Raw genomic sequence first — 27,279 nt, 5'->3', positions numbered from 1 at the left:
TGTGTGTGTTTGTTGCTGCTTTGGCTTGTGGTTTGTGCTGCTATGCTATGCTGTGTTGTCTCTGCTATTGCTTTTGCTATGCTTGCTATATGCTATTGCTTGTAGTGTGTGTTGCTGCTGTGGTTGTCTGTCTGCTGCTGGGTTTTTGTGCTGGTGTTGGCTGTGTATTGTTTTGTGATTGCTAATATGCTTGCTGTGGGCATTAAGTTGTGTTTTGTGCTGTAGGTTGTGCTTTGCTTTGTTTGCTGCTGTTTGTGGTCGTGTTGGGTGGCTTTGTGCTTTTGTTTTGCTACTGCTGTGTGGTGTTGTTGACTTCGTGTTGTGCTGCTTTTGCTAGTGTTGCTGTGTGCTGTGCTTTGTGTTTTGTTTGTGCTTTGTGCTTTGCTTGTTGTGTGCTTTAGTGTGTTCGTGCTTGTGGACTGCTTTGATGTTTTGCTACTGCATTTGTGCTATTGCTTGTGCTGCTCTTGGCTAGTTGTTGTTTGTGCTGCTAGTGTCTTGTGTGTTGCTTGCTTGGTTGCTGTGTGTGTGTTGTTGTGTTGTTGTGTGTTGCTTGTTTGTGTGTGTTGTGTTGCTTGTGTGCTTGTGCTTTGTGTTGTTTGCTGTGTTGTGTTTGTGTGTGTTGTTTGTGCTTTGTGTTGTTTGTGTGTTGTGTTGCTTGTGTGTGTGTGTTGTGTGCTTTGCTTTGTGTGTGCTTGTGTGTGTTGTTGTGTTTTGTTGTGCTGTGTGTTGTGTTTGTGCTTGTGTTGTGTTTGTTGTGCTTTGTGTTTGCTTTGTTTGTGTTGTGCTGTGTTGCTGTTGTGTTGTGTTGTGTGTGTGCTTTTTGTTTGTGTTGTTGTTGTGTTGCTTGTTGTGTTGTGTTGTTTGTTTGTGCTTTGTTGCTTTGCTTGTTGTGTGTTTGCTGTTGTGTGTTTTGTTGTGTTGCTGTTGTGTTGTTGTTGTGTTGTTGCTGTGTTGTTTGTGTGCTTTTGTGTTGTGTGTGTTGTTGCTTGTGTGTTTTGTTTGTTGCTTGTTGTGTGCTTTGTGTGTTTTGCTTGTTGTGCTTGTTGTTGTTGCTGTGTTGTGTGTTGTTGTGCTTGTTTGTGTTGTTGCTTGCTGTTGTTGTGGTTGTTTGTGTGTTTGTGTTGTGTTGTTGTGTGTTGTTTGTGTGTGTTTGTTTGTGTTGTGGTTGTGTTTTTTGCTGTGCTTGTTGTGTTTTGTGTGTGTTTGCTGTTTGCTTTGTTGCTTGTGTGTTGTGTTTTGCTGTGCTTGTTTGCTGTTTGTGTGTTGTTTTTGCTGTGCTTGTGTTGCTGTTGTTTGCTTTGTGTGTGTTTGCTTGTGTTTGCTTGTTGTGTTGTTGTTGTGCTTTGTGTTTGTTGCTTTGTGTGTGCTTTGTGTTGCTTGTTGTGCTTGTGTGTTGTGTTGTTTGTGTGTTTGTTGTGTTGTTGTGCTTGTTTGTTGCTTGTTGTTGTGTGTTGCTTGTTGTTTGCTTGTGTGTTGCTTGTTTTGTGTTGTTGTGTGCTGTGTTTTGTGTTGTTTGTGTTGCTTGTTGTGTTTTGTTGTTGCTTGTTGTGTTGTGTTGTGTTTGTGCTGTTGTGTGTTGCTTGTTGTTTGCTGTTGTTGCTGTGTTTGTTGTGTGCTTGTTGTGTTTGTTGCTTTGTGTTGTTGTTGCTGTTTGTTGCTTTTGTGCTGTGTTTGTTGTGTTGTTTGTTGTGTGTTGCTTTGTGTTGTGCTGTTTGTGTTTGCTTGTGTTGTGTGTTGTGTTTGCTTGTTGTGTTTGCTTTGTTGCTGTTGTGTGTTTGTTGTGTTGTGCTTGTGTGTTGTTGTGTGCTTGTTTGCTTGTTGTTGTGTTTGTTGCTTTGTTTGCTTGTGTGTGTTGTTTGTGTTTGTTGCTTGTGTGTTGTTTGTTTGTTGTTGTTGCTTGTGTGTTGTTGTGTGTTGTTTGTTTGTGTTGTGTTTGTGTTTGTGCTTGTTGTTGTTTGCTGTTTGTGTGTTGTTTGTGTTGTTGTGTTGTGTTGTTTTGTTGCTGTTGTTGTGTTGTGTTGTTGTGTTGTGTGTGCTTGTTGTTGTTGCTGTGTTGTTTGTGTTGTTGCTGTTGTGCTTGTTTGTTGTTGTGTGTGCTTTGTGCTTGTGTTGTTGTGTTGTTGTGTGTTTGCTTGTGTGTTGTGTGTGTGTTTGTGTTTTGTTGTGTGTTGTTTGTTGCTGTTTGTGTTGTGTTGTGTTTGTTTGTTGTTGCTGTTGTGTGTGCTTTGTGTTGTGTTGTTTGTTTGCTTGTTGTGTGTTGTGCTTGTTTGCTTGTTGTGCTGCTTTGCTTTGCTTGTGTGTGCTGTGTGCTGTTGCTTGTGTTGCTGGGCTTGTGCTTTGTGTGCTGCTGTGCTTTGTGTTGTGTGTTGTGCTGTGTGTGTGCTATATGCTGCTGTGTGCTTGCTTCCTAAAGCTAAACAGGACGTGTGTTAATGTATAAAATGTATGTGCATCTTGATTGAGGTGGGAGGCTGAGGGGATATCCGCCTCGTCTCTTACAATCTGCTTGTTGGATAGCTGGGATACGGGATGTGCGTAGTGATGAGGGATCCACGCCAGAATGGCGCGCGTGAACCTAGCCGGAATGTAGAGCACAAGCTGTTAGGTGCTTCATTGAAATTTAGTGAAGCCTCAGATCAAGACAGTAGATTGATCTGTGCGTGCGTTCGGAATGTTAGATACTCATCCCGTTTATACGCGTGCCGCGCGAGTGTAAGATAAAGACATGTTGACGTGTGAGTTGCTGTGTGTTGAGACTTTAGTAGAGGTCTTGGGCGCGTACGTTTATACTGCGCTGTTAGTGTGGAAGGCAGAAGATCATGTAGTAGCTTATGTGTATTTAAGGTATAGATGCGTAGATTTGCGCGCTTTGGGTCAATCTGCGTTGATAGAAATAGAATCGGAGTGTTAGTGAATTAAGCGCGTTATGCATAGACATGCAAGTCTCAGTTACGTTTGAAGTAAAATAGACCAATGTGCAGCTTTTTGTGTGTGTTGGATTGTGTGCTCTTTGTTGTGGCTCGCTAAGCGCTGGATGAGATCATGTTCAAACTCTGTGCTTAATAGATGATATTTACTCCACCCTGCTTGATATAATTGAGGAGAAGTTAGATCTTCACCCTCTCCCGCATATTCTCGTATACCACACTCACTCAATAGCCCCTCACACCACCCCTCACCCCCCGTGCCCTCCTCCTCGCCCGCTCCGCGGGTGCCCTCGGCCCTGCTCTCGAGCCCCCGTTGCCCGTGTTCCATTGCACCATTCTCTCAAAAGATCTATTACAAGTGTGCCGCGGCAGTTGTTTGACCTGTGTAGATGGTCGGTGTTGTCTGCGCTTGGGCTCGTGTAGAGTGTGAGGGCTACGGTGGATATGATGGTGTGTGTTCGCTTTGTTGTTGCTTGCTATGTGTGGTGGTATGCTATGTGTTGTACTTTTGTTAATAGCTATGTGTGGTTGTGTGTGCTGCGGTGGGTTGATCGCTGTGTTTGGCTTTTTGCCTTGGTTGGCTGTGCTGTGTCGTGCATCGAACTGAGGTGCTTTTTGCCTGTGCGTCGCGATTGGGTTGGCTTGATGTGGGTCGTTGTGATAAAGTGTTCGCTATAGGGCTTGTTGTGCGTGCTGCCTTCGCACCACCCCCACACCCTCCCCCCCTCCCCCACCCCACCGACTCACCCCCCGCCCCCTTTCCCCGCCCCTCACCCCGCCTGCTGCATCCCCCCAGCCCTGATTCTCCCCCCGCCCTGCCGCTCCCACCGCAGCCCCCGCCCTCACCCGCCTCCCCCGTACCCCCCCACTCCTCGCCTAGAATGCAGATATCCCATCCCTCCCCCCAATGTTCCCATGTGTTAGTGTGCTGTCGGCTTTGTTGTTTGTTGTGCTTTGTGCTTGTGCGCTTTGTGTGCTATGTTTGTGTTACGTTGTTTGTGCTTTTTCGTTTTGCCTTTGTGGTGCTTGCTTGACGTTGTTGTGTGTGTGTCTTGAGTGCTGTTGACTGCTACCAGGCGCGGTGATCCCTGCAGAGTCGGCTCACTGGCACGACGTGACCGCCGCTGTCCCCTGGTGCGTCTGCGCCGGAGCGGAGCCTCCACCTCCTCCTCCTCCTACACCTCCTCCTCCTCCGCCTCCGAGGCCGCTCACGTTTCCCAAGTTCATGTTCATGAAGGCGTTGGGGGGCGGGGGCGCGGCGGGGATGCTGGTGTAGGTGCAGCTGTAGTTGGAGTTAGTGTAGCCCGGGCTGCTGCTGTAGCCGTAGGCCGCCGCCGGGTATCCGTTATAGGTGTAGGGGCTGGAGGCGTAGGGAGCAGCGGCGGCGGTGGCGGTAGCGGCGGTGCTGTAGCTCTGCGCGCCGCCGCCTAGACACGGCTTCCCGTCGCGCACCAGCACCGGCACCGCCACGCGCCGCGGCGGAGGGGGAGGAGGGGGCGCGTGGTGGAGGAGGTGGTGGTGGTGGTGGTGTAGTTGCCCCCCTCCTGCCCCCCCTCCGACCACCGCCGCCGCCTCCAGAGACTTGTCCTGCCGCTGCCGCTTGCACTTGTACCTGCGGTTCTGGAACCAGATCTTCACCTGGTTGGACGTCAGCTTCAGCGTGGAGGCCAGGTGCTCGCGCTCCGGCGCCGACAGGTAGCGCTGCTGCTTGAAGCGCCGCTCGAGCTCGAACACCTGCGCCTGGGAGAACAGCACGCGGGGCCTCCGTCGGCTCCGCTGCTTCGTCGTCGCCATCCCCGCCGCCGCCGCCACCGGTCGGTCGCGGTCCGAGTCCGGTTCTCCCGCCGCCTCCTCCCGGCCCAGCAGACAGCAGCTCTCTGCGTCAGGGAGGGAAACACACACACACACACAGCGTTAACACGTGTCTTTGTGCGTAAAAACACGTTTAAAACAGCAGCAACAATTCTTCAACAGTTATAAAATATAAATAAAATCTGAATAAAAACGAGCAGGGCCGTTGCTAGGAGTTCTGGGCCCCCTGAATGTATACTAAAGTGGGCCCCTTCCCCCTGACTTTTCCACTTTTTCTCATAGTAGCCTAGGTATTATTGTTTTAATGCTAATGCAGCATGACTATGAGTATTAGTCAGGGTCTTATGCAGAATAATTCAGTCATAAAGATTAGACTACTGTTTTCTTTTTGTGGACCCCACTGGGCGCTGGGCCCCTAGAGTTATCATCACCATCAGCGCTCGTCTTTGTGAGTAAAAACAAGTTTAAAACAGTAGCAACAACTCTTCAACATTTATAATATATATATATAAAATATAAATAAAATCTGAATAAAAATGAGCAGGGCCGTTGCTAGGAGTTCTGGGCCCCCTGAATGTATACTATGTGCAGCATTACTATTAGTTACTAGTATTAGTCAGGGCCGTATGCAGAATAATTCAGTCATACAAAGATTAGACTACTGGGGTTTTTTGTGGACCCTAGAGTTATCATCACCGGTCCTGACCATCAGCGCTCGTCTTTGTGTGTAAAAACAAGTTTAAAACAGCAGCAACAACTCTTAAACATTCATATAAAATATAAATCCAGTGAAATAAAATCTGAATAAAAACGAGCAGGGCCGTTGCTAGGAATTCTGGGCCCCCTGAAATAATACTAAAGTGGGCCCCTTCCCCCTGACTTTTCCACTTTTTATGTATTATCATTTTTTGTTCAGCCTACTTTGTTTTGATGCTAATGCAGCATTACTATGAGTATTAGTCAGAGTCTTATGCAGAATAATCCAGTCATACAAAGATTAGACTACTGGGGTTTTTTGTGGGCCCTTCTCGGGGTTGGGCACCTAAAATTATCATCACCTTTCTCCCCTACACACAACGGTCTTGACCATCAGCGCTCGTCTTTGTGCGTAAAAACAAGTTTAAAACAGCAGCAACAACTCTTCAACATTTATAAGAAATATATATAAAATATAAACCCAGTGGAATAAAATCTGAATAAAACGAGCAGGGCCGTTACTAGGATTTCTGGGCCCCTTCCCCCTGACTTTTCTACTTTTTTTTTCATAGACTACATACTGTATGTATTATCATTTCTTGTTCAGCCTACTTTGTTTTGATGCTAATGCAGCATTACCATGAGTATTAGTCAGAGTCTTATGCAGAATAGTTTAGTCATAAAAATTAGACTACTGGGTTTTTTTGTGGACCCTTAATATTACATGCTCGGGTGAACTCCAAGCAATACACGACGGTGTGGGTTGGGGCGGTGTCTTGGTGTGAGGTTTTTGTACTGAGGCGGGGCTGTGGGTCCTGGTTGTGTGCGTAGGTGGTGTGATGGGGGAGTGTGTAGTGGCTTCGGGGGGTCGGAAATGGAAGGGTGGTTATGTGGGTCTGGGATTTAGGGTTGAGGGTGGTTAGGGGATTGTGCAGCTTTGCGCAATTGTTTGTTGTAGTACTGGGTTTTTGAATGGTGAGGGTAGAAGTTTATGCGTTGTTCGTTTGCCTGAGGACGTGTGTCGTGGTGGAGACGGCCGGTGGCGTATCGGTTCTTTCACTTTTTCTCGCCCCTTTTTTGTCTGTGCCATGTTGGGGGTTAGCGTGTGTACACCATGTTTGTATCTCTTTACGCTTAACATCTGTGGGTCTTGATAGCAGGGCTGGTGGGTACGACACATACGTGGAGATAGACATCTATTCCCGCAATGCAGTGCTCTGCGTGTTAGTCGTAAGAGGTAGGTGGTGGTATTGTTTTACTGGTGTCTGCTTGGCGGGGATCGCTCGAGTATTGTACTGGTGGCTGATGATTTCTGATACGGTGGCTTATTCTTACGTCTTATTCCTTTGATAGTATGCTTATAAACAGGATTTCTGGATGTCTAAGATTGGGGGTTGATGTGAATATACTCTGTGCTCGAGCAGGGTCGCTGGAAATGTGATTTCCATTCCTGACTGTTTTTCTTTTCGTACTTCTTCTTCTGTTGTAAACAAGGGGCGCAGATACTTCTTGTTCGCTTCACTTATCTTACTCTTGGCAGAATCCGTTTTTCTTACCTCTTTTCTCTTGTTTTTATTGGTATTGTGCTGCTCATACTTCCAGTCTGGGATGATCAGACAGACACACAACTGTCAATGTCATCCAGATCTAAAAAATAAATAAATAATAAACCTAAAATAAATCTGATGTGCTGATGTGGGTCGTCTAACATCCCATTATATCACAATTCTGCTGCAGGGATTTGTAGTTTTTCTTCTTTCTTACTACTAGATCACTGCAGTTGATTCCTCTCAGTGAACAGTTTTGATAGGCCAAGAAGACACGGATGATGGTGCTTTTTTTCCTCCTCTAATTCCCCCAGTCATGAATGTACGCTGCCACCACCTGCAGAGGATAGTCCACAACACAACACAACACAACACAACACAACATCCACAAGTTAGCTAGTTTTCCTTTCCGAGGAGCCTTATTTATGTAACCGCTTAGCTTCATTTAACGTGCGGTCGGTGTCATTACGCTAAGCAAATATTGACATGGCGACAATATGTCTGCCTTTTACTCTGTATATGCGCCTCAAAAGCCATTAAAATTGCTGGTTATAGGTTGAAAGGTTATATTTTGAGACAACCGCGTTTCTTTTTTCCTTTATTTACACCATGTACGACTAACGTTAGTAAGTTAACCCAGGGGCGCTATTTATCTGCGTATCACCACCGTGTTTCATCCCCAAGCTAACAGCAGCATCCTATTTTTTTTATTTTTTTTATTTTTTAACGCTGCTGCCTGCTAGTAAAGAGCAGGAAGCTAGCTCAAAGGTACTTACCGCTACTGTGAAAACAGGTGTAGCCAGGTAAATATCATCCCAGACGCTGTTGTTAATCGTTTCCGAGAAAGGCAGGTGTGTGTCTGCCTCAGTGTGTGAGTGAGCTCTCCCGTCACCAAGGCTACAGCAGCGGTGCCCTATCACCGGGAAGTTAGCTTCACATTAACTTACTTCCCCTAACAACCGGGACGACTCGTTGTCATGCAAAATAGCTAGCTAGCTAAAGTCTGAGTACACATTTTTTAAATATTCACTCGACCCCAATACGAGTATCAAAGGTAAGAATACACAAAACTACACGCCATTTACTTACGGAGGAAACGCGGCTGCCCTGTTAGGCTGTGTTACTCTGCGTTGAATCGCTTAGTACCAATTTCAGACTTACTTCACTGTAGCTAGGTGACCCACTGAGTGAGAGCCCACTGACTCTCTCTCATCTCCACACAGGTGATGATGATGATGATGACCGACAGGCCATTTCCCATTCAATGTAATACGACGCAATGGGAAAACTCTCATCCAGTCCTGCCTGGTCCGGTAAGTTTGAAGTGTTTGAACCAGAAAAACAGGTAATAGCAGGTCTGCAGAGCTCCAGTTCCGATTACAAAACCTCTGACCCTCCCATATTTCTCACAGGGACGCTCAGGGCAAAACACTGTATTTTATCCACCTCAAACATGTGTCATTATTTCCTCAGGCCCCCCATCAGCATCAGCCAGTAAGCCAGGGCCGTTGCTAGGAATTCTGGGCCCCCTTAAAGAATACTAAAGTGCCCCCCCCCCCCCCCCCCCTAACTTTTCCTTCTTTTTTTTCGACTACTGTATGTATTATCATTTTTTATTTAGTCTTCTTTGTTTTGATGCTAATGCAGCATTACACTGCAAAAACTCAAGTATCTTACCAAGAATATTTGTCTTATTTCTAGTCAAAATGTAATTTCTAGTCAAAACAAATCTCATTCTACTTAAAATAAGACACATCATATTAAAAGTAGCTTGTTTTTAGACACTTTTTTACTTCTTTCAATAGAAAAAGTAGAAAAAATCTGATAGTGGAGCAAGTTTTTCTTCCTTATTACAAGCACAAAAAATTTACTTTCACTGGCAGATTTTTCTATTTATTGTGAATTTAAGTGAAAATTATCTAAAAACAAGTTAATTTTTAGGTAATGAGTCTTATTTTAAGTGGAAAGAGATTAGTTTTGACTAGAAATTAGACATTTGGACAAATATTCTTGGAAAGATGTTGAGTTTTTACAGTGTACTATGAGTATTATAGTCAGGGTCTTACGCAGAATAAATCAGTCATACAAAGATTAGACTACTGGGGTTTTTTATGGGCCCTACTGGGCACTGGGCCCCTAGAATTATCATCACCTTTCTCCCCTATACAACGGCCCTGCAGTAAGCTAACAGTCTGAGAAAGACTTCATTAGCACAGGTTCTCAAATGTAAATATTTGCAGTTTTTCCAGTTTTCTACAAAAGTCGACATGTTTAGGTTACAGCCAGGCAGCAAACACTGAATATCTATTAAGATTTTATCCATCAATCATGGGATAATCTTCCAATGATAATCAATCAATTGGTTAGGAAGACAATAATTAAAAACAATAAGAACAGGACGTTTTTTTTTAACCAACAAGGTCAAAGAGATTTCATTTAAAATGCTTAATAGATTTTAACCAACTAATCATTATATACAAAGACTTAAGAAGGACATTGATGTGAACTGTACCCACTGTGTCTCTGTTAACGAAACCTTGGTTCAGTTATTTTGGTCTGGCCCACACACCAGACAACTTTGGAGCAGACTGGCACGCTCTATCAGTGATCATATTTATCCCCAGTTTAATTTATGCTGGAAAAATGTTTTGTTTGGCTACACTGAATATGATAAAAAAAACAACTAAATTCTCAGTTTTATATGATTAACTTGTTAATTATTTTATCCAAATTTTATATACATAAGTCAAAATTTTCTGGTAAGAAGCCAAACTTCTTGGAACTGTCTGCATATGTTGGTCAATATATCTCCTCCCTCTGTGATTGTGAGAATAAAAAAGCTGTTAAAACGTATGATCTTTGTAAGCTTTACAAAAATATTTATTTAAGTTTATGTTTTTTCTGTTTTGCTGTCATCCCCTGGGCGTATTTATGATGGTTTGGTTGTGTATTAATGTTGTATACACTTATTTCATTATCTAACTGTATTCAATCCTGTGTATACTCTTGTTGTCAATAAAGTTGTATAAAAAAAAACAGGACCTTATTCAAGGAAGGTGTAGGACCATTTATATTTGTTACAGTGTTACGATTATTTTAAAAAATTGCAATTGATCACATTATATAGGATAAAATTACACCCTTTCCTAAATTCTTTTTCTTGGTCACCCAGCTGTTAAACAGGTAGGCTACAATACAATAAATTATTTTACTTACTCTACTCTACTTTTGCTTAAGTCCAAATATAGTCCAGTAATTTTAGGCCAAAAAAGGGGTCAACGTTAAACAAATTGCAACAGAAGCAAACTCAACTGATTTTGTATCCTCAACATGTCCTGAGTGAGGGGGAAAAAAGCCCTGAAGAATCCCATTAGGGGAAAGTTTCGAAAAACACCCAAACATATCCCATTTATACGCATATAAACCATTTTTTTCACGTGAAAAGGGTAAAATTTTTAACCTTTAGATATATCCATGAAAATTACTGAGTTGATTACTTACATTAAGACAAACAAAAAATGTATTACAAGTTTTTAGAAATTCTTTGTTAACATGAGCAAATTTGCATAGATTTGCATAAATTTGCATAAATTCCACCGTTTTGACGGCACACGTATATATGAAGTTGCTGTGGTGGTACCGGCATGAAAATTGGAATGAGTTGACTCCATCGGTCAACCAACAAGTTGACCACTTTAAATTTCAAGATGACTGCAATTTTTCAAGAAAGCCACATCCTTAGTAGAGCAGGTATGACATGCTCCGTCTCTATTGTAGACTGTAAAAGGTCTCTATTAATGCTCATGGGCCTAAATTGGTTCCATTCCTAAAGTTTTTTAACTGTAATATGTTAACAAGATTGAACAAGACATTTTCACCTGCTATACCCAATGTTTAGATCAGGTGCTGTATGTATGCAAATTAGCCATAAGTATATAGTATATTATGCACTGTTGGCTCATGTCATACCTGCTCTACTAAGGATGTGGCTGTCTTGAAAAATTGCAGTCATCTTGAAATTTAAAGTGGTCAACTTGTCGGTTGACCGATGGAGTCAACTCATTCCAATTTTCATGCCGGTACCACCACAGCAACTTCATATATACGTGTGCCGTCAAAACGGTGGAATTTATGCAAATTTATGCAAATGTATGCAAATTTGCTCATGTTAACAAAGAATTTCTAAAAACTTGTAATACATTTTTTGTTTGTCTTAATGTAAGTAATCAACTCAGTAATTTTAATGGAGATATCTAAAGGTTAAAAATTTTACCCTATTCACGTGAAAAAAATGTTTTATATGCGTATAAATGGGATATGTTTGGGTGTTTTTCGAAACTTTCGCCTAATGGGATTCTTCTGGGCTTTTTTTCTCTCACTCAGGACATGCTGAGGATACAAAATCAGTTGAGTCTGCTTCTGTTGCAATTTGTTTAACCTTTTCTCATAAAATGACTGGACTACTAGTGATAAGAGGTGACCTTGCTGCTGCAACAATAGATGATATTCTTATGCTATATTTGGCTCTATTAAACTTGATCACTATTCTACACATAGCCTACATCATTTGCATGTCCTCTCCTTGTTTGCCTACTCTCATTTTCTTCCCAAGACTCGAGTCTAAGACTATAAATCCAAACTGTAGCCTAAACCACACCCATGTTTAGTCCATATATGGTCCACATACTGTTTACAGTCTGTGACCGCACCTGTCTCTTCCCCACCTCTTCCCTTTGTTGCGCTGCCTACTTCCTCATACATTCATGCCATTATCTTAAAATTAAACAGTGATGGAATGAATGAAAGTCCATTTGATGTACAAATACTGTTCTCAACTACAGTTTTAGGTACTTGCTCTTTACTTGAGTATTTCCAGTTCACTCCATCTTTGAAGGATATAGGCTACTTTTAATTCGGCCTACATTTATTTGTCTGCTATGTTGTGACTACAGATGGAAATTAGCTAAATCTACTGCAACCACATCTCATCATTTCTTGTAAATGTTATTGCACACTGTCCCTTGATAAATAAACTAAACTAAACCTACTTTGCAAATAACAAAGACTAATTTGTAAAATAAATTGTATTGTTAAAGATTAGCTCCCTTACAACAACATAATAGCCTATGTGAAAGACTATTTTGCTGTCTGATGAGAACTTTTGTTACTGTAATCACATTTAGCTGATAATACATTTACTCAAGCACAATTCATTGCTGATTTTTTACATGTATGAAGTCTTATTGGTATCATTATTATTATTGCTACTTGGGTAATGTTTCTGAATGCTGCCACGATCATTCATTAGCTACTTACAATAAGTCACACGCTTTTTGCTCTATCCCCATTCCTTTCTGCTCTCCCACATGGAAATAATGACACAAGATTCAGGTGATAACCTGAGCGTTTATTGTTGTTGTTGTTTTGTTTTTTGTTTTTTTGCGGGTACCTGTTTCTTTTTCTGAATGGATGCTGGAAAACCCATCCTTTGACTTTTGCATAGGTCTTGCCTGTCAGTGAATGACTGTCCACTTTGGGGATGGAAAAATCAGTACATCACAAAAACCATGCAGAAATAGTGAAAGGCACAATCACCATAGATATCAGATACACCAAATTTTATAAGTCTATATATTTCATCTTTATGGGGGAGGGGTGTACTAATTGAGATGTAACGAGGGCAAAACCCCAAGTGTTTTTAAGCTGCCATCATTTCAGGGCACAACATAAAACATATGAAACTCCCCAGACATTCAACGGCTTTCATTTAAAACATCCTATTAGTGAACAACTGTTCTAATACCTATATGGGGAAATACAAGCATACTCTATTGTATTTTTCAGATACATTTAATTTTTTTTTTTTTTAAATATATAAACTATTTGTCTCCTGCCTCATCCTTTCCCTGCCCACATCTCCCATGTCATACTATAAGCTCCACACATTGGTTGACATCTCCCTCTCCCCATTGTTGGATGACTTCCACTCTAAAACCACACCTTTCAAAAATCACACACAACATACTGAGAACACATTTCCTTTTTTTACGTGACAATGGTGAGAAAAGGAAAAAAAAAAATTAAATAAAATTAGTGGAAAACAGGACAGGTTTGCAGCAGAGGAGCGGTCTGTGGTGATCTTTACAATTTGTACACACACGTCGTCCACTTGCGATCTCTAATTATTTATCTGTTTTCACTCTGTATTATGTACCCTCACTTTTACAACAAGCAGGCAAAAAACTTCAGCCTCTTTGACACACAATCAGAACAATAAAAGCCACTAGGGTACCAGAGAGACCCCCTGTGATGTGTGTGTGTATTTGACTCATCACCTCAGATACATTCCCTTCACTGTTCAGAGGAATTAACAGGATACATAATAGTCATCTTTGAAAAAAAAAAGAGGATAACATTCAAAATTATATTATAAATTAACAGAGACATTTATAAGAATATAGGCAGAAATGAAAAATTATGGTAAGTGATTCAAAAGGGAAAATAATTGATCTTATTTATCTAGATAGTTTTAATGAGGAAAAAGACATCTGCACTTTCCAAACAATCCAAATGAATCCCCAGGCTCTCAATCTGTCCTTTGATCACACCAGTTCAGACTGTTACTTCATCTGTGTCTTGTCATTGTACTGTATCCTCACCAGCATCCATACAGCCAATGCTGTGCTAAGTGGACCCTCTGGAGGGCAGTGTTTGCCTATGGCACGTCAACTCTTGAGTCTAGTGCTGCTTGTATACGGTGCATCTCAGCAAGATGAGACTGAAGTTGGGGCAAAAAACACCACTTTTGGCCGCTGAAATGCCCCTCCTGGTTTGTTAGTGAGCACAGAGGTGAGGCAGAGAGAGGATTCTCATCAGTCCCATTGGACACAACGTTGTGGACTCAAATCCTGAGAGGCTTTGACATCTAAATGAAGCGTTAGAAAGTTTTGTAATATTTACAAGAGAAATAAACGACCATTACCCATGTTTTTTTTTTTTCATTTAAATAGTTTCTAGCATTAAACGCGTCGTGTCAGTACATCTTCTCACACACAGTTCGAATCAAAACAAAAAGAAAAAAAGAAATCAAAGAAATAAAACAAGCACACAGCACACCGCTAAAACTTTGACTCACAAAATGTATGACAGTGCAAACTTACATCCATGTCTCAAATAATTTACAAACATTAGTATACACTTCAGCACCATATTTTTTTTACTATTGTTGTTGAACACATATCAGTAAGCTAGATCTTTAAGTGGACACTGTTAGAGCTGGATGTGCTAACACAGATGGTCATGGAGTAGCTAGATGTTGGAGAGAAATGGGTTGCACGTCCATAGATGTAGGGGAAGATGTTTGTTGTTGGGTTTAAAGGAGAAGTTTACATCCACTTTTCCCTAACAATTGTGTCCTATGAAGTGAGTGAGTTTTAATGAAGGGGACTTCTGTGAAAATAGATTGTACATTGTCTTTGATGATGTTCATATGGAAAACATAAGATCACAGCACACACTGTGGATGAAAGCGATTGGTGTGTGTGTGTGCTGGGCGCATGAGATTAGTTCACAGACCACACCTTTAATGATCACCGTGCTGTGTCTGGTCTGGAGGGTGTGAGGTTTTTACTTTGTCGGCTTCAAAAGCCAAACTTTACTTTCTCTTTGTCTGATAGTCTGAACAGGCTTTTCTTTGATTTGTTTGCTTGGAACCAAACAGAGAGAGAGACCGCGAAATAATAGGAAAACTTTTAGAGACAAAAATGAACAGAAAACGGTGTAACAAAACAAAATAAAGAGTTACCATCAATACCGCTCTCAACTTACTATAACCTGCCATACCCTGTAACCCAAAGACAAGCGCTGTGTCCTTTCATAATCCTTGCCATTCATGATTTGATGGCTGCTCAAAAAAACACTGTTTCATGTGCACTATGAAGAGAAACACTACAAAAACATTCATCTTCTAAATTCTCTTCAGAAGAGTTTGATTTCGTTCACAGGCTGTCCTGAGGGTTACATAACACTTTCCAGTGACCATTTCATATTACCACATTTATATTAATACTACCTATTTCTAATTCATCATGTCATTTCTTATTATTATACTCTTTAGTCTGTTTTGCTCATACTCTCACCATCTTCTACTTGCTCTCAACCTTCGCAAGGTGAGGGGAGAGAAGTCTCACAACATCTGGTTTCCTATGATGAAACTGATTTCTCCATGTCCCGTTGCCCTTACACCTTTACTTTGCACGTTTGCAAACCAAAGTGTGGAGAAACAAATGTCTTGTGATCTTCCTCTCTCTTCCTCTCTTCAGACACGGTATATCTTTCCACCTTTTCCATATAAACACAAAGATATATTTCCAATCTAAAGCAACGAAGACACGGTGTGAGTTGCCTCTGCTGAAAAGACGCTAAACTTGTGTGTTACTGAACTTGTGTCTTCTTTGCATCGTTTCCAATAGAAAAGCCTGTTCCTCCATCACAAAGTTAAGTATGCTTGATTATTTTTGTTTATCCTCAGTTTTTAAAGTATTTTGGGGATGGTTGAATTTAAAGAATAAAAAAAATGCCTTGAGAAAGAATGGAAGAAAGGAGAATATTTTACTAAGATAGGCAATAAAAATTAACAGAGCTAAATTTTTTGATTTTTTTTTGTTTTGTTATTATTAATGTTACTAAGTATAACCTGTGTAAATATTTTGAAGATTTTTTTTTTAAAAGTTGTTTGGATACTGCAATGGACAATAAGTATAATAAAGATCTAGACAGATCTGCTCAGAGGGCTTGGTTCGTAACGGCCGAATGGGGCATAACTCTACCAGGTGGAATCAGTTTGTGTATAAACCAAAACAAGAGAGCTACTGGTCTACTGGTATTTGAATAAATATAAGTGCAGGAACGAAAGCAGTGGGTACGCTGTGGGTGAATATACGTGTGTGTCTTGGGTGGGTGTGTGTCTAATGCCCTCAGAGTAAACAAAGCCCCCTGTTTGGGAGTTTAGTGGCAGACGTTGCGCTTGCTGGGCTGGTGAAGGAAGGTGTTTCTGGCGTGGGCTGCGTGGCGGGGGACCTGCTCCCTGGTGCGGTTTTGGCGCTGGATGCGGTTGCGGCCCAGATGGCGCCTCTCGATGCGGGCTTTGCTACGCTGCACTCTGGCTACTTGGGTGACCTTGGCCAGAGCGCCGGCCTGGGCAGCTGCTCCACGGCTCACCCTGGTGGGCATGGAGCTGTAGGCGGCGGCGGCGGCTGGTTCAGCCACTCTGCTGCAAGGGACAGAGAGAAGGTGTGATCGGGTCATGCTGATGCTGATAAAGGTCAGGTGGAAGGTGAAAGGAAGTTTGCATTAAAGGGATAGTAGCATTTTTTTTAAAGTGGGGTTGTATGATCTACAAATAGCCCCTAAGTACTTTAATTGCAGTAGAAGACTCTCTGCACTCCTCCCGTTAGCAACGCCAGCCCATAATAGCCCTGCCCAGAGATTTACAACATACATTGTTGTGAACAGACCCAAAGAAACGGCCTATTTTCGCGGCCTAAAAGAGGTTTTACGTGAAAAAAAAATACACAGTTCCATTGTTCGCTATAATATAATTTTTTCCAGCCCTTCAAAGTGCAGGAAAAACACAGTTTTTATTTGGACCTAACCAACTCACGTATCCCTCCGCCCAGGGTTAGCGCCCGCCGATCAGCAGTTGGTTAGCTCCAAATAAAAACTGTGTTTTTCCTGCACTTTGAAGGGCTGGAAAAAATTATATTATAGTGAACAATGGAACTGTGTATTTTTTTTCTATTTTTTCTGCTATTATGGGCTGCCGTTGCTAACGGGAGGAGTGCAGAGAGTCTTCTACTGCAATTAAAGTACTTAGGGGCTATTATTAGTATTATTACTGCTGTTGTTTTGTTACTGTCTCATCTATGGTTGTCTAGTATCACTGTTTTTACTTTTAGTGTCTCTGTCCTTACATAACGTGTTGTATGTCACTGTATGTCAAACTAACTGTCATTCTGTGGTATGTTATTGCGTCATGTTGGCTTATTGTCTTTATTATTTCTTCTTTTGTGTCACTGTTGTTGTATGTGCTTTTATTGTCTATATTTTAATGTTACCCCCCCTCTTCCTTCCCCTTAGGAGGTATTTCACCTCCTACCAGGCCATTGCCTTAATAAGAATGTATTCTTAGCAATTCTTGCCTGGTAAAATAAAGGTTTACTAGATCATACAACCCCACTTTTAAAAAAATGCTACTATCCCTTTAAAAAAGATGTGCTATCTCACCTGACGCTGCTGGCCAGGCTGACGATGCTCTCCTCTCCCACCACAGACAGGTTGCCGTTGGAGACCATGGACAGGTTGTTGGGGGAGACGTACACGGACATGCTGGGGTGTTCGATGAGCAGGTCCTCCATCGGGCTGGCCTCGGCCGTGGCTCCCTCTGCAGTGAAACAGGGGGGAGGGGTGACAAACCAGCTCTCATCCATGCAGCCTCTCTCTGAGCCTGCTCTACTGCTACCCCCACTGCCCCCACTGCCCCCACACTCACTCCCAGAGCCGGGGGACCTCGACGGGGTGGAGCAGGGCGTGGACAGTCTGGCCCGCCTCGGCAGGGCCGCGGGTGTAGTGGCGCCCGAGTCTGATGGACTAGGACTAGTGCTGGGGCAAGACAGGGGGGGGGCCGTCGATGCTACTGCAACTCGTGCTTGACCTTTATGTGTCCTACGGCGCTTGTTAAGCGGTTGGGAAATGGGGGCCGGGCATTCGGTCCTCGTGTGTGTGTCTTGATGATGTGATAGGTTACTGTCGGGGAATGATTGTGCGATCAGTGGGGCTCCCATCTCATCCTCTGCCTGCTTCATGCAGTCAGACTCTTCTGAGCAACATGGCAGCGATGAAATCAGGGGGGTGGGACGGCCAATAAATAAAGACAGGTGTGTGTGTGTGTGTGTGGTGGGGATGGGAGGGGGGGGGAGTTGCAAAAATTATGCAAATGTGGTAGATTTTCGAAAAGCCATGCAGGTTGAAGGGGGACGATTTTAAAGGGGGGTCACATACGCACGCGCACACATACCAGTGTGGAGAATGTAAAGGGGGTTTAAAAAAATTGGAGGGGGGGGAGAAGAGGGGGTAAGGAAACACAAAACATAAAAGAGTCACATCATTAGTTGTGTTGACCCTCTAAGGTGATTATGTCAGTGACATAATGCTCGTATTGACTCTGCTGAGAGGTGCTTTTATGTTGCTTTTGGTGTTTCGTTGGCTTCTGAACAGTCAAAGTAAATATTCATACTCTGAAACGGCCTTTGTCATGATTGAGATCATAAACAAAGAGGAAGGAGATGTATATTCACAGAGAATCACGTGTTTCCATCTTCTTCTTTAGTATTGCAGCTATACATGGGTGAGCACCATTATATAGTTGCACCACGCCCTGACTGATTTCCTCACCCCACCCCATCTTTACCTCTGCATTTTAAATCTAACTCAGTATATAACAGACATGCAGCAGACAAAAGAGAACAGTTGTATTTCTATGGAGCTATTTCCCTGACATTAAAAGTCGGCATTGAAAACAGAATTTGGCGTTGTAATAAAAAATGTTGGCATTGAAAATAAAATTTGGCATTGTAATAAAAGACAAGTATCATTGTAAAATGTTGGAACACAGGCATAAAAAATACAATATTAAATTTGGATTTTAAAAAATATATATTATCATGTAGTTTTCAATGTCAGTCTTCAGATTTCTTCTTTATGCGTCCCTAGCCCCTCCCCTCAGACCCTCCCCTCCACGCCAAAACCCTGACAGTAACTTGGCATTGAAAAAAAGAACAGTGAAACAGTAAAAAAAAAAAAATTTGAAACTGAAAACCAGTGATACTGGGGGGAAAATGCAGTGTAAAACACACTGAAAAAGATGAAAAAGACATTGAAAACTACATGATAATATATATTTTTTTAATCCAAATAAAATATTGTATTTTTTATGCCTGCATGTGTTCCAACATTTTTCAATGCCAATACTTGTTTTAGTGTCAATACAACTTTTATTACAATGCCAAATTCTGTTTTCAATGCCAACTTTTAATGTCAGGGAAATGGCTCCATATATTTCTCATATATCTTTTTTTTTTTTTTTTTTTAACATAATGCAAAATTTGACTATGTAGTTTGGTCTGTGCTCCCTCATTTTGAGACTCACCTGGCAGATTGACGAGCATCCATCCCTCCTCGTCGGCCTCGGTCACACAGGGTTTGGGTCCCTTCAGCTCGGCGGCCACTTCCTCCACCTCCCCAAACAACAGGCTGCTCAGGCGCTGAAACATGACTGCTGCTCGTTGTTGTACTATCGAGTGTTGATGACTTGGGTGCTTTTGTTTGTCGTCCACAAAGAAAAAAAAAAGCTGTAGCTGTAGCTGCCTTTTTGAAATTCTTTTTTTGTGTTTTACGTATCGCTTGTTGCTGTTTTATATTATATTACTTCTTTGTCTGTTTAGTCTCTTTGTTTTTTTTAAGTCTCTTTCTTTTAGTTCGCTTGAAGCCCTTTGCTGGATCTCGGTTTTGACAGACAGGAGTGGACACAGGCTTCTGTAGTGCAAATGTAAGGTTTCACTTGGTTTGGAGCAAAGGCCTGGAGAGAGAGAAAGAGAGAGAGAGGGAGAGAGGGGAGAAAGTGGTTAATGGTAATAAATAGATAAGATGCATCACTGTAAACACATTTTCTTTTAAAAAAAAAAAAGAAAAAAGAAAAACAGACATCCAAAAAGCGAAATGACACTGGGTTAATTTCCTGGTGCTTAGTGCAAAGTGCAAAAGATAAGAAGTGTGTGTGTGTGTGTGTGTGGGGTAAGAGCTTCCTCAAAGTTATTTCAAGATCAAGTTTTTTTTTTTTTACTCAAGCCTCAAAGCAGTTTGATGTTGAAATGACAGAAGAGAGTGTCACTGGCTACTCATTTATTTTTTGGGGGGTTTCTACGTCGTATACACTGCTTAAATATTATTATCAGTAGTAAGTAATTTAACATCACTGTGGCTGTGTTCAGAAATAAAATGCAAATGTTTGTTTTTTCCCCCAATTTGAATATTCAACACTGTCGAGTGTGATGATAGCAGATGTGTTGGTTGGTACACATTAGACAACATAATCATTCATTTGACGGATGTTTCTGGCCATATAACAAAAAATAAATGTAAATCCAACAGCTTCGTTTGACTCCATTTTGGTCTCCACCAACTCCAGAGGAATGTATCTGTAGCATAGCCCTTTAATTCTCCACTGAGACTGAATATGAACAATACAGCTGGGGAAAACTACAGTCTGGGACCATGTACATTTGGGGTTTATTTACTGAGCTGCTTTTAACCCTTTTACACCGACGAGAGCGTCCGCATGGAAAAAAGGTTAAGTGGAAACACACCCTCAAATTTGCATTGCACAATTTCAACACAACAGTGCTGATGAACAGTCAGTATATTTAAAAAAAATGATATCACTGTTCGATCTTGCACCTGATCTTGTCATTTGACCCAAATTGCAAAAATACATAGGCAGAGGAATGTATCTAATGGAGATGGAAATGTATCAGCAAGTAAGGAGCAGGTGGACAATGGCTGCATGCACTCCCTTCCCCCTGAAATTCAGATAACCAATCAGCAAAGTCTCAGGACAGATGGACAAGCTGGAGAGGGAGAAGAGGAGGAGCAGCAGCAGGAGGAGGTGGAAGGAGGTGAGACAAAGAGCCAGACTCTCACAAAGTCAAACGAACTGTGTGTGCACAGTGTTACTAAAACACAAAGACAGAAAGATAGCAGTGTGGGGACAGACTGAACTGACTCAAAGGACGTGAATATGATGATGTAATGCTGACCAGATGTTTGAACAGTCATACTTTACAAGACAAACTCCTGCATGTTCAAAGGCTGAGTTTTATTTACAGTGTAAGAACAGAATAACTGTATTGATAATATACTATTATACTTGTTCGTAATGGTTAGCCACAAAGTTGTGGAGGTTGTGTTGTGTATGTTTAAACTAAATTTAACAGCTTGTTTGAGCCCACAGCATGATCTGTCCCCTTTAGATACAAATAAATACAAAATACACTGTTGAACACAGCTATGAACTGTATAAAGGGTGAAACAAAGTGTGTGTGTGTGTGTGTGTGTGTGTGTGTGTGTGTGTGTGTGTGTGTGTGTGTGTGTGTGTGTTTGGGATTTATACATGGAACAAAGAGTCATGGAAGGAGACATGCATGGATGCTTTTTGGGAGCTGACACTTTTCTGTCCTTATTTGGAGAATCATCATGGTAACCAGGAGCATAAAGGGAAGAGACAACCTAATTGCAACCATACAGTCTCTATTCTCCTGAGACTTCTTGTGTCACATGGAATAACAATCCCTTTTAAGTAATGTTGTCACTGTGAGAGAATCTGTTTGCATGCACGTACATGCTTGAAATAACCAGAGAAACTGACAGACAAACTGTATTAGGTCATTTTGACTTTGTTTTCCTGTCAATTCAAAAATTATAGGCCCATGGTTGCAATAGTTTTTGGAAATGTGCACGGAAAATCTAAGAACTGAGATGCTGCAGATCATCCTCAACACTGAGGTTGTTTTAATGGATTCCTGGACAAACAGAAACTTAAGTCATGAGACTATGACAAATAAGTCCTATTTGGTGAGAGGGCCCGAGGGCTGTTTTGCATGAGGTGCAGCAGACTTCCACAGTCCACATGCACACACTCAACATGGACTACCTGCAACACTTTCTCTGTAAGGTTTATTTGTTTATCTATCAGTCTGGTCATGGTACAAGTAAATTCTGACTAGTGTATAGCCACTGATACGGCCTCTGTATCATGAGGAAGAAAAGTGCATGGATATGTGGCATAGTTTGTGTAGAAGCTTTAACACTGATAGATAGATTCCTCCTGAAGTAAAACCTATTAACTGGAAGAGAACATATGCTCAATGTAGAGCAATTAATTAATTAATGCAAACTCTCTCACTTGGTGTGATATTATCAATAGGTCTGTCTGTTTTGTCTTGTGCTATTGTTTGCTTATAGACCTATGACCTCTCCTCTGTTTGTCCCTATGTGTTGCATTATTTATGATTTGTGAGTATGGAAACACAGTATCTTATGCATATTTGCCATAAATTGCAAAAATTAATGTAGGCCTATATTTGCATAATGTATTCTAACATGTAGCCAGGATGATGGGTGAAATTGGTCCCTCTGGCCTAAAATTAGCCCTTTTTTTTCTTTCCATTGATCACTGAGCACAGCACAGGATTAAGACCTTATAGGCCTACCACTTACAGATGGATATCTTAGCCTATTTTATTTTAAAAGGCCACTTTAAATGACATTTCATTTGTATAATCCATGACCATGTCCTGTTGTCATAAGGATCTGTGACTTCTGAATCTGTATTTTGACATTGGTCCTTTAAAAAAAAAAAAAAAAGTGGGAGGAGCCGAGCGAAGCGGGGGTAGGCGGGTACTCGGGAAATAAAAACAAGACGCATGACGCGTCACGCCTACGTCACTGACGCTGGAGGAGAGGCTCCAGTCTGTTTGGCGACCGGAGGAGAAAAAAGTCCGAGCAGCAGCAAACAGAGCAGAGGAGAATATAACATCTAATGACAGCAGCTGTACCGGAGCTATATGCGACCTAGGTGGCTTCTTAGGCCAAATCCGCCTATTGCAACAATATGACAAAACCAATCCATATGTAAGTTAGGCTACATGGATGCCGCTGTCGACGGGCATCGTCTGAGTTTGAATCCTGACATTATGGGGAAAAAAAACAAAAAAACCCTGCTCACAGAGACAGTGTTTACATTTCTAATACACAAAGATGCCCTGGATTTCTAATAATAATAATACAAAATAATAACACATCGACCTCGACCTGAGACTGTCGACGGCAGAGGTGACCAGACTGTGTGTGTGTGTGTGTGTGTAGGGTATCCAGGTTAAACATGAATTATCCGTATAAGCTCTCCAGCTGAAGGGTCAAAGCAATGACAGTTGTGGCTCAGCGACTCGATCTGCACGAAAGACATCGACAGTACAGTAGCTACAGGCTCACGACGGCTGTTTTACTGAATAACAGGAGTGACTAACACAGCCGATGTGAAGGCTATATGTAGCCCTGTGTATCCACCTCCGAGGAAAAAAAACCCCATCAACATCCGCCATCGACTTGCCTCCACATCAGCATTTGGTGCAATTTAGAAAAGAAGAGCTGCTCCGTCCTGTAGGATATGATATAGGCCTACACAGATGGAAGCTGCTGGCATTTTTCGAAATGCAGGACGTCGAATCGACCTAATTAAACAGTTTTTCCGACCACAAAGCTATTTTCAAATCTACTCATGACCTAATAATAGGTCATCACCAATTATAACGCACAGCAGTCAAGGAGATATAACCTAAGCAGTGAGTCAGTGACAGACAAAGCGCTGCATTTCCTTCATAATACAGGTTGTATGATTTCATGATGGCTGATATATCTGATGGATATTTTCTGTAGATAAGCCTGTGAGGAATGCAGCAGCTTCACTGGCACAGACCTGGAGTTTGACACTCTCTGTGTGTGAGCTCAGTTTGACACAGAATACAGCATTACATTGTGAACATTCAAAGAAAAAAGAAAGAGTGTCTTACCTGCCTTTGCAATGTTATTCAAGTTGTAAACGAGATCTCACACACAGTAGAAACGACAACAATTCTTAAAGCATAGCTTTAGATAGCCTTTAAGTGAGGTAGTTAAAACACCATTATACAAAAATAAAAGGCTTTCTTCTTAGAAGAAGGGCTTCGTGTAAAAGTTTTTACACTGAAGTTTTTTTTAGATCATAACATCTGCAGCTATTTTTCCTCCTCTTCTCTATTTTTCCTGCTGCAGATTCTGCCTCTGTTTATTGCTGCCTCCAGCTGATCCTCGGATCAGAATGTAAAACGTACAAAACAGCTGATTGTGAGATCACAATACTCCAGGCCCCGCCCAGCCCCCGCCCACCCCAGACAAACCGGCCAATCACGATTTTACACAAACCACAAGCTGGGCTTCTTGGTAACAGGGTGGGGGCAGGGCTGTCAACCTGCAGCCCAGATGGAAACTGTGACTTGAGACTGATCCGCGATCAGCCTCGACTCTCACCATCCCTGCTGTGGCAAGGCAGGGCTGAGGGGGATGGTAAACTGATCCCAGGTCAGAGCTTCAAATAGGGGCCTTTTACAGCAAGAAAAGATGAAGATCTGTTGACAGCAAAATAATTAACATGTCAACTTGCTGCTCAGTGAAATTAACTCAGATACAGACAGAAGAACAAAGAGATGAAACTTTTGCAGCTGACCTGGTTCTATCACCTGCTGAATAGACTTTGGACCACAGTCAGTGTGTAGTGTAGTGTGTATTACTCAGAATAGCTATATAATACTTCACAATATTAAAATGCATAGGCCTTTTCCCCCCCCTTTTTTTTCATTTTACCTATTTTAATTTATTTTCAGGTTTTCAAAAGGTCCTGAATATTATAAAACATAGACAGCCTGCTCTCTTTTGCATAATTCACCATGTAATGGGCAATACTCTACTCATAAAATGCACAATTTCCTGGAACAAATACAGATGGCACTTTACTGTAATATTAAAATAATTAAAGAGTCTCGGGTCACAAACTCTCTCCTTGTTCAGTGATGCTGGCGATGTCACTTTAAATTTCATTTGTAAATAAACCTCTTTCCCCTCCCCCTCAACATCCCTCTTTTGACTCCACGGTGGAGGGGGCGGAGCTCCATGTGCCACTCAGCCTGTATCGGCCAATCAGATTGGCTGTCTCTGAATGCAGCATTTGAGTGACCAATGAGCTGTGGAGATGTTTGGAAAAAAACCCTGGCGATCACTTTTGCACTCTGCAGTCAATAGAGCTTTAAGAATACCCACTGCCCGGTATTATTGCAGATTGAGCTGTGACTGTGTGTGTGTGTGTGTGCGTGCGTGTGTGTGTGTGTGTGTGTGTGTCTAGGTGAAAGATCATCGTGTGTTATGTTTCTCTGAAGTCTAGCTATAGAATATTACACAATCCTCCAGAGTGCTGTGGCCCATTACTCCCAGCCTGTGTTCACTTATAATACAGCAACACCAAACCAAAAAGCAGAATAAAAACAAACATGACAGGAAAACAAAAGACAGAAAGATCAAAAAGAGTTAAATTATTGGTCGACAACCACAATAAAATCAGTTACTTAAACCTTTTGATAAGACTCTTCTGGTCATTCGTGCATATGTGTTTGTACTTGCATGCCAACACCCACATTCCTTTTTGTAAAACAGGGAATTCCTTTGGTAAAAGCAGGATCACTATTTATAGCCAGTTATCACCAGAAGTCTGCCCAGACCTTCTCATTTTCAAGATCTTTGATTAGCACCAGTCTTCAAAAATGGACAGGTCACCTGGTCAGTTGTTGCATGTAAATTGGGAGTCCTACAGTACTGTATGTCCTCCCTGCCAATTGAAACTCAAGTGTGAGACCGGGGATGGTTGTAACAGCATCACTTTTTACCAATAAGAGATAACATTAGAGTTATGTGATCAATATCATGTGAACCCACTCACTCCCTGACATTGCATGTGAATTTGCATGGCTGTGTCAATAAGTGTTGTAGGTTTTACAGCCAAATTGAATCAGGTAACTTGTATAAGATGAAAGAGCAGGTTCTTAGGTATGCGTAATTTCATCAATGTTTATTTTAAACCACCATGGTGGTACAGCTAGTCCAGGGCCGGCCCTAGGATTTTGGTGGCCCCCTAAACAAGATTTTTGTTTGTGGCCCTGCACTCTAAGTGCAAACACCAAATCACTGGTTAAAACTGAATACAGACGTGTTTATGCCCTCTGAGGTTTGAGGTCATTTTCTCGACTTTTACATATTTTCTTAAATTGATCTTTTTAAGATACTTGCAGATGTAACAATACTCAAGTGTTTTATGTCTAAATATTAGATATATAATATTAGCCAATTTGTCCTAGAACACTGTATAAATAAATAATTTAGGCCAAATGCTGGAAATTTGAGGTCTGCTTTTTGAAACATTTCAAATCCCTTGTGAAAACACTCCTTCAGTCATGAGAATGAACTGTTTTGGTGCTTGAAATAGGATATGAATACAGTAATAGATAAGTGTAGAAAACAAGTCTAAAATGAAATTTTGTAAGATTGTTTTTTGAGCACAAATGTTGTCATTCTGCCGTTCTATTTTCACCAAATGTCTCAAATGTGAGATAAAAGAAGCTGAATATTGACTTCACATTACATATAAAGCTCATAGCTGCACGTGCAGACCTCAGGATGTTTAAATGACTTGATGAACCCCGGTACCTTTCTGATCATGTGGCCCCCCACCTAACGGCTGTGGCCCTAAACAACCACATAGAGGGTTTATGCCAGGGGCCGGGCCTGCTCCCTGCCAATTGAAACTCAAGTGGGAGACCGACCGGGGATGGTTGTAACAAAGGGATGGTTGTAACAGCATCACTTTTACCAATAAGAGATAACATTAGAGTTATGTGATCAATATCATGTGTACCCACTCACTCCCTGACATTGCATGTGAATTTGCATGGCTGTGTCAATAAGTGTTGTAGGTTTTTACAGCCAAATTGAATCAGGTAACTTGTATAAGATGAAAGAGGTCATAGTTTAAGTAAATCTAATGACACAGCTTCAGCCACTTTGGCCGACTCTCTTGTCTTATTTTCCGCTTTTATTCCCATATTATTGATTTCCCCCAGTAGTGATTTTTTTTTGTACATTATTTTCATCCACCATAACCTCAAGCTCCTGCCTTGAAAAGTTTCTGTCTTTCTCTTTTTGTCCTTCTCCATGGATAGTGAGTGACTGACGGTTAAGATGCAAATTATATGTTGTTTGTTGGCGCGTGCAATGCAATGCGGTGACGTATATTAAGAATTTCTTAAGTAGGAAAAATAAGAAATTTGTAAGAAATGAAGAAATTTATCAGAATATGTTCCTAGATCCACACCACCGTCACTGTTCTTCATTTAGCCGTCAGTGATGAGTTCTTTTTGTTCATACTGAACCATAGGAAGATTCCTAGCAACGGCCCTGTGTACACCTTACTTTGTGCAGCTGAAATGTTTTGCTAAGGATTATGCATCACAGTCAGTTATTATATGTGAATATGTAAGTGAGTAATCGGGCCTGGCTGTGTAACCGGGTGTCTTGAAAACAAATGAACCACTCCTAATAGG

General features: G+C 41.6%; 2 protein-coding genes across 8 annotated transcripts; both read right to left on the bottom strand.

The window, feature by feature from the left end:
- Positions 1-4,031: 4,031 nt before the first annotated feature.
- LOC146984784 (thyroid transcription factor 1-like) lies at positions 4,032-4,726 on the bottom strand. Its single transcript, XM_085783218.1, has 2 exons — positions 4,127-4,726; positions 4,032-4,087 (listed from the first exon to the last, which is right to left on the bottom strand). Exons 1-2 carry the CDS (start codon positions 4,722-4,724, stop codon positions 4,032-4,034), a joined length of 654 nt encoding a protein of 217 aa, XP_085639344.1. The 5' UTR covers positions 4,725-4,726.
- A 7,681-nt stretch (positions 4,727-12,407) lies between these two features.
- On the bottom strand, positions 12,408-23,956 carry tp53inp2b (tumor protein p53 inducible nuclear protein 2b). 7 transcript variants are annotated; one of them, XM_085782196.1, is made up of 5 exons: positions 23,668-23,956; positions 19,191-19,619; positions 17,535-17,861; positions 17,270-17,426; positions 12,408-16,256 (listed from the first exon to the last, which is right to left on the bottom strand). In XM_085782196.1, exons 2-5 carry the CDS (start codon positions 19,312-19,314, stop codon positions 15,992-15,994), a joined length of 873 nt encoding a protein of 290 aa, XP_085638322.1. In that variant the 5' UTR covers positions 19,315-19,619; positions 23,668-23,956; the 3' UTR covers positions 12,408-15,991. The 7 variants fall into 7 exon arrangements, with proteins under 7 accessions (XP_085638322.1, XP_085638323.1, XP_085638319.1 ...); XM_085782197.1 differs by having other exon boundaries at positions 23,672-23,956; XM_085782193.1 differs by having other exon boundaries at positions 17,270-17,861.
- Positions 23,957-27,279: the final 3,323 nt, after the last annotated feature.

Source organism: Trachurus japonicus, chromosome 7, assembly GCF_045865225.1.
Source record: "Trachurus japonicus isolate A0001 chromosome 7, Traja_1.0".
NCBI classification, from domain to species: domain Eukaryota; kingdom Metazoa; phylum Chordata; class Actinopteri; order Carangiformes; family Carangidae; genus Trachurus; species Trachurus japonicus.
The sequence above is the reverse complement of the archived record's forward strand: the minus strand, read 5'-3'. Positions and strand labels throughout refer to the sequence as shown.